A 7457-nucleotide genomic window follows, 5' to 3' on the forward strand; every position below is an offset into this window, starting at 1 on the left:
TTAAGTGGTAAAGAAAATTGATGGATGGATGAGTTTTAGTTGGATTTTCAAAGTAGTCTTCCAGTGCAGCATGATAAAACAAAATTATTATTATACTCCATCATAATTATTTTTAAAACGCCCTCATAAAACTCTCAGTGAAAGCGCAGAATGGTGTTCAGCATGTAGTCCTTAGTGTTGATGCATTTTCTGTCAGAGGTCACTGTCTTAAGAAGTTTTGGATTGTGAAGCCTGTCAGTGCTCATGAGCACTTCACATAATGGGCTGCATGGCTCTCGTTGGCTGCGCGCTCTGAGGCGTCACCATCTGTCATCCTGCAGCAGCAGCGTCTGCGCGGATCTCCTCCCATTGTAGAAACAGCTGTAGACCATGAACCGTGGAGTTCGGATCTGACACGGATAACCTGGGCATTGATTTGAAGTCTGGGTGGGCAGCAAACTGGCAGGACCAGAAAGAGATTTTTACAAAAAAAAAACTAAACTAAAAATTAATTAATTATTAAAAATAGACAAATAAATTTTTTTATTGATTGAAGATAATTTTAATAGAATCTGCTTCCACATCAGCTACGATGGAGAACCGGATTTTTTACACCCTGTGTTTACTGGCGGTCCTGGAGTCCTGCTGGAGTTACTTTCAATCTGAAGGTCTGGAAAGAGCCGTGCGTCAAGGGGCCGAAGTCTCTCCGGCTGCAGAGCAGCGCGTCTTTGCGCAAGAAAGCGCGAACCGGGACATGGTCACTATCAACATGTTCAAAGTGTACGAGAAATACAGTAAAGAGCCGCAGAGCCAGAAGGAAGGAAACACCGTGAGAAGTTTTAAAGCTCTTCCGAGTGAGTGACAACACCTATATTTGTTTAAGTTCACCGATAAATATGTCAGAGCAGAGCCGCGCGTGGTTTTGTTTAACAAGATTTTCATGCGTAAAACTACAAAGTAAATATTCAGTTATACATTTTTATTGGATGACGTTAATTATTTGGTAAACATGTTAAAATGTTTTAGCACAAATTGAAGCAGGTTTGTTGTTGCTGATATCATAATTACTGTAGTCGAACACTAAGTCAGCGTATTAATGCAATTGGTCGAATTGCAAAAAAGGGGGGAAATTACAGAAGCAACAAAACTAATAATGTGTGGATCTGGATACCAACATGTATGTATTTATCTTTATAAAAGTGCAGTTCTCTCACTGTAGGGTTAATTTCATTTTTGTTTCACCAAATATTAACTTAAAAAAAATACAGGAGGAAAAAAATGTCCAAGTTAAACTTTAGTAGATAAGATAAGAGACTAAAAGATCTGAATTACTTTTAATCTTTCAAATTTTAACTTTTCATAAGCATCCTCAGCACAGGTGTTTTGTCAATCGCCCAGCAGACCTCGATTCCCTTTGTGCCAAACGTCTTCACCTCTGTCTATGCTGTGATTTACTGAACTGAGAAAACTTTATGTCTCAAACACTGTTGTTTCCCCAGTAGCTGTAACAGCCTAGGTGTCAGACAAGAGCCCATTATCACACTCAGACACCGCATAAAGCCTCAGAGGAGCTCTTTCTGCTATAAGCATTTCCATATGTCAATGATAGACCTGCTGGTCCGACCCAATGTTTGTCTTTCAGGCTGCGGTGGAAGTGCAGGAGACAAGATTTGAACTTCAATAGTGTAGCTTTCGAGGGTGAGGTTTTTTGGTCATGCACGAGGCAGGCATTTAACCGTGCCGTGCTTAATGTTTTCCATGCTGCTGCTGCTGCTGCTTATGTCCGTCAGATGTGTTGAGCAACATTTTGCGAGTGATATATTGACATTGTTACTGAGTTGAATCAAACGTGCCAGCGTGACATGATAAAGGAGTTGCAAAGAAGAGAAGGGGAAAGGGTCAAGGCAGCAGTGCGATCACTTCACTCGTCTCTATTGTTCATTTCAGAGAGAGGTGCTCCCTCAGGGCTGTAGCATCTGTTCAGCAAAAGATCTGTATAGCTGAGCTCATCACATCACTGTTTATGTGTGTATTTCCTGTATTCAGATCATAAAAAGCACTGTGCACGGGATGAAAATGTTTTTCTCTCAGACATTTTGTAACCTGAAGAACTTTTTCTTGCCAAGCTTTTCATTTGTCTCCTGATTCCTTTTCATATTCCCCAGGAGTCTCACAGGGCAGAGACATGTTCCAGTTCAACCTGTCCTCAATCCAAAACGCCGAGCTCATCCTCTCCGCCTCTTTTCACTTCCTCTACAAGAGGCCCCGCCACCACCAGAGACCGGCGTGGCGTTTCCGAACGCCTCGCCACCCGTCTGGAGGCATCGAGCATCCCGATCCTGCTCATTCGCGGCTCCTCTTCTATGGGTCGTCCATAAACTCGGCTTTTCTGACGCCTCTGGGAAACGTAACTCTGTCTCCTTTCAAGAAAAGCTCTTGGCAAACGCAGGACGTAACTGCAGTGCTGAAACATGCCAGAGATGTCAAAGAGCTTGTGGTCATGGTGGAGTTTGATATGGGATTTGGGGGGGCTCGGGTACAGCAGAGGAGCCCTCATGGCCAAGAACGCCTCTCACCAGCCAACCTGCCGTATATCTTGTTGTATGCCGACGATCGAGCTATAGATGAACCAAACAGCGTGGCCATGTCACTACAGAGGTATGGGCCTTTTCCAGCAGGGGATGACTCATCCGCTTCAGCCTCGAGGATTCGGAGGGAGCTTCATCTACAGATCCAAACCAACGACATCCCGGAGGCGCACTTCAATAACCTGAAGAACCACGAACTGTGGCAGAGCACATATTTCCCAGCAAAAGCAAAAACTGTGGTCAAAACGGGAAGAAAGCATGGCCTGGTAAGCAGCGAGGGCCTGAGCAAGCCACAAGTGCTGAGCTTTGATGAGAGGACGATGAAGAAGGCCAGGAGGAGACAGTGGAGTGAGCCCAGGGTTTGCTCCAGGCGCTACCTCAGGGTAGACTTTGCAGACATCGGCTGGAGCGAGTGGGTGTTGGTACCAAAGGCTTTTGATGCCTACTACTGCGCCGGGACCTGTGGATTCCCCATACCTAAAGTAAGACATGAAAACCTTCTTATTGTCACTCCAACCATTAGCTGATTTTTTTTAATTCAGTCAGTAGAATACTTCATTATTTTACCAAATCCACAAGTAGAAAAACTATTAAAACTATTATAAAAACATGACTTTAACTTTATTTTAAGGGTTAGGAAAGTTCTCTTGTTATTTTACTAATAATCAGTCCTTTACAACTCCTTACTTCCTCAGGTGGCACGTCCTTCCAATCACGCCACTATCCAGAGCATTGTCAGAGCTGTGGGAATTGTCCCTGGTGTGCCTGAGCCATGTTGTGTTCCAGACAAAATGAGCCCCCTCAGCGTCCTTTACCTGGATCCAAGCAGGAACATGGTGCTAAAGGTTTACCCAAACATGTCTGTGGATACATGCGCCTGCCGGTAGGGCCACTGCATGAGTCGCTGGAAACTGTGATCAATGAAGATAGGAGACAATGAATACAAAGAAAGTGTAGCTTCAGCGCCTAACAGGAAGCTCGTGTCAGATGGAAGAACAGTTGTAGAGAGAAACAGTGAGAATAACTGATACATACAGACTTTTCTTCCGAGATCTTGGCCTTGTTTCGTGTCTGCCAGGATTGGACATTGCCTTAAGTATTTTTCTGCTTGTCTAACAGTGTTCATAGATGCCTTTCATCCAAGTTTATTTTCTGAAAATGCTTGGGTGCCCTTAAAGAAACACGTGTTTGTATTACTTTTAATCTACAAGTTCCTGCAAGTAGATCAAGTTCCCACTGATCCTTAAAAAGCTTTTTTATTTATTTATTTGGAGCAGTTTATCAAGTTTTTTCTCTGTTTCAGTTTTTAGAAGGATGTTGTTTTACCATCACCTTGGACTCAGACTTAACTGGACTTGGTTTGGGAATCTGCTCAGACTCCTCAAAAGAGCTCAAAAAAGGCTAATCAAATGTTCTGAACTGTGGTCAAACTGATAAGAAGAACTTTGGACACAGATGCTACATGGCAGCATATTCATATTCTCTGTTACTCAGCATTTGTCATGGAAATCATTACACACGAACATTAAGTGGTACTTAGTGAGTTTAGCCCTTTATCATGCATGAGAGGTCATATCTTCTTCAAACTATATCTCAGCAACTATTTGTTTATATCTTGTATATAATGAGTGTATTTTGCCATACGGTGACTGTTACTTTGAAGCCGGGTTAAGCCCGTTCACCAATCACACATAACCAATGCACTGCTGCCACCTGCTGTGCATTTTGTTCAGTTGAAAGGATGTCAAACTTGGACGACTTCCTGTACTTCCTGTGTTTATTCACTGCTTCCTTTAAACACTAAAACATTATTTATCCATAAAGACATGTACAGTTTTTAATGTGTACAGTAATGACAGTAGATTTCCACAGTAACTAAAGGAGATATTGCTAAACTGTAATCAAATATTAATGGTATGTGCTGATGTGTGCTTTAATAGACCACAGACTTGGTCTATGCTTGGTGTAAAAATAAACTGAATTGTACATACTGTCAAAAACACTTGTTAACGTAGGTTTTTATGTATTAAAGTATGTATACCTAACCATAACATGCAGTACTTTATACACACTGTACCTCTTGTCATGTAACATTAAATTTCATATATAAAGATGGAGGGAAAAAATTAAACATTTCACTTTAGAGGAAGTGCAAAATTGTTCACCTTCATTTTATAAATACTTGTTTCCTGAGGATGATAATGCTTGAATCATATACCTTAATAATCAGCAGATGTCAGTCCAGTTTAAAACCTACTACAGACTTTGGATGAATATGCTCTCAACACTACTAACATCATCAAATGAGGAAATATATTTTGAGGTAATGGTTTCCATGTCTCCAGTAGATTTCCAGACACTTAAAGAACCAGTGCCAAAGGGTATTTGTGCTGACCTGAGACACTTTTGTGAACTTTCCCTTTCATTTCCAACTTCGCTGATGTTTTATTCAGCAAATTGGGACATTAGGTCTGATCTGTAGGTTTACTGATTTTTTTATTTTTTATTTTATTTAGTTAGAACGAGGGACAATACATATTAATGAACATTTTAACAAATGTAAATATGCCAGATTATAGCCTTGGCTAATGTCCATCTGCAGACCCTCTGGCAGGTTACAGGTTTTTGCGTTTTTTTAAATAGTGGCAGGTTAGTGCTTTTTAGTTATGAATGCTAGTCTATATGACCTGTAAATACATTTGATTAAAAAAAGTTTTGTTTTTGTTTGGTACTTTATATAAATCGATGTGATGTGTGAGTCACTATTGATGATAACCACAATCCCAGCTCCAAATCCCAACCCTGCTGTCTGGAGACAAGAAAAAAGTATTTAAAAATACATTTTATTTTATTTTATCCCCTAATTGCCAATAATTGGGAGAATAATTTTTTTTAAAAAAGCACTTTTTGATAGCACAGTGTTACGATTAGGCTCATCACCAGTGACAACTTAAACTTCAAATTGTTAATGTAATGTATGTTTTGAAGATTCAGAGAATATCACCACATAACAGAAACAAACGTAGACCTCATGGAGATTATTAAGGTCTTTAATCTAACTGTTTTTATTGCCTAAAAATGTTTTTATTCAGGTTCCAGACTGTCTCTGGAACAAACATGCAGCATACTGACAAATGCCTTGAAAACAAAGCTTGGGCCAAAACATATTGCTGGTATGACACATGATCAAGTCCTCACTACCCTAAAACATTTTTATTATTTCTCTTTTCTTTTCACAAGTTCATCCAACTGATCAGGTGACTGCACTTTAGATCATATTAAAGTTTTCTCATCGTGTTTGTTTTCCTTCTGCGTGCCTACACTGTTTGCTGTACCCATGCCAGTACATTTCCTCCTCGTCTTTCATCACTGATGGACTCCATAGAGCAGACCTCTTAAGACCATGAAAGGGCCACAGCGAAACCATTTTATGAAACCCAGTGTGAACCAAGTAATAAGAGACTGAATGATTGAGAAGAAGAAGAAGAAAGAAATTCCACTATAGGTCGGATGTAAGCCAACGTCCCCAGACTCACTGACTTGTGGTTTGGGCTCAACCAGTTCGTCAACATTCTTCCATATGCTGCTTTGCGTCTGGTTCTTCTTCGCACAGAAGAAGTGCACAACAACAGATGCAGTCACACACTTTTTTTAAGATTAGTCCACAACATATAGAACTTGCCTGATATGCAATCTCTTATTTTATTTTTGTAGTATCTGTACTTTTACAGTAATGCATTACTGCTATTAAATCGCTCCAAAACTTCACATAGGGTCACATCTCATTGTTAGTTTCTTTCATTTTATGAAAGAGTTTCCATTGAGACAAGAAACTCAACATAAATACATTTTGAAACCAAACACAGATTATATTATCAATATTTTATCAGTATAAATATGATTGTAGCATATATGTCTGTACACACTCTATCACCTCCTTAAGTGGTGGGACAATCTGAATGAAACAAACACATAATATCTATATGTTTAAAAAGAAACATTATCAATCCAAATTCTTTGGCTTTTCGTGTATATTATGTTAATTTCATCATCCCCCTGTGAATATGATGTTATGCTCTCCATTGTGTTGCCTGTACATAACTTAATCACCAAAATGTGTATCCTCAGTGGACTCTGTGGGACTAGCAAAAGTTTAACATGAGTATAATGGTTGTAAATAATGGGATTATTAAGTCATTGTAAAGAACTTTTGCATTTGCAAAAACAAGTAGTGTTTGAGCAATAGGCTAGAAAACTGATGCCAGAAATGTGAAATATGCACACTGATAGGATTGGTTGGATCCTGCTGTCTAATTAGAAATTTCTTGACATTTTGACCACAGCACTAAAACCACGAGAGCTACAAATGGTAAATGGTAAATGGCCTGTATTTGTATAGCGCTTTTCTAGTCCCTAAGGACCCCAAAGCGCTACAATGCTAATCTAGCTACAGATTTTAACAAGCAAGGCTGTTACGCCTTCAAGCTGACATTTTATCACTTTTTCTTTCTTTTCTTTTTCTTTTGGCTGGTTTCGTTATGAAGCCGCATCCGAGTTGGGGAAAGTAATTTTATAATGTCTGTTTTTCAGTAACCTCGCAATTTCCAGCACCCCCTTCATTATCCCTGTCAACTGTTTACAGTGTCTTCATTAGCAGACACCCCTCTAATGATAACAAAGCTTTAAAGAAGGCATCGGCTGCAGTGATAAGCATGGCCAAGCTACTATTTTAGTTGACACAAGTCCCCCTGTTTACTCTGGGAGCATGGGAGCGGACACCAGGAGTCTGATATGTGTACTGAGAATTGCCATTTTCAAAATTTGCCACAGCAAAGTCTGTTTTCGAGCAGGGGAGACGGTGAAGTTCTCACCAGTTTAGTCACATTCAAA

General features: G+C 39.9%; 1 protein-coding gene across 1 annotated transcript; it reads left to right on the top strand.

The window, feature by feature from the left end:
* The first annotated feature begins 367 nt into the window (after nucleotides 1–367).
* LOC102204334 (interferon gamma receptor 1-like) lies at nucleotides 368–4613 on the top strand. The gene is made up of 3 exons (XM_005721770.1): nucleotides 368–833; nucleotides 2145–3049; nucleotides 3263–4613. Exons 1-3 carry the CDS (start codon nucleotides 572–574, stop codon nucleotides 3452–3454), a joined length of 1359 nt encoding a protein of 452 aa, XP_005721827.1. The 5' UTR covers nucleotides 368–571; the 3' UTR covers nucleotides 3455–4613.
* Nucleotides 4614–7457: the final 2844 nt, after the last annotated feature.

The sequence above is a fragment of the Pundamilia nyererei genome, unplaced genomic scaffold (assembly GCF_000239375.1).
Source record: "Pundamilia nyererei isolate P.nyererei 1_Seehausen unplaced genomic scaffold, PunNye1.0 scaffold00005, whole genome shotgun sequence".
Taxonomy (NCBI): domain Eukaryota; kingdom Metazoa; phylum Chordata; class Actinopteri; order Cichliformes; family Cichlidae; genus Pundamilia; species Pundamilia nyererei.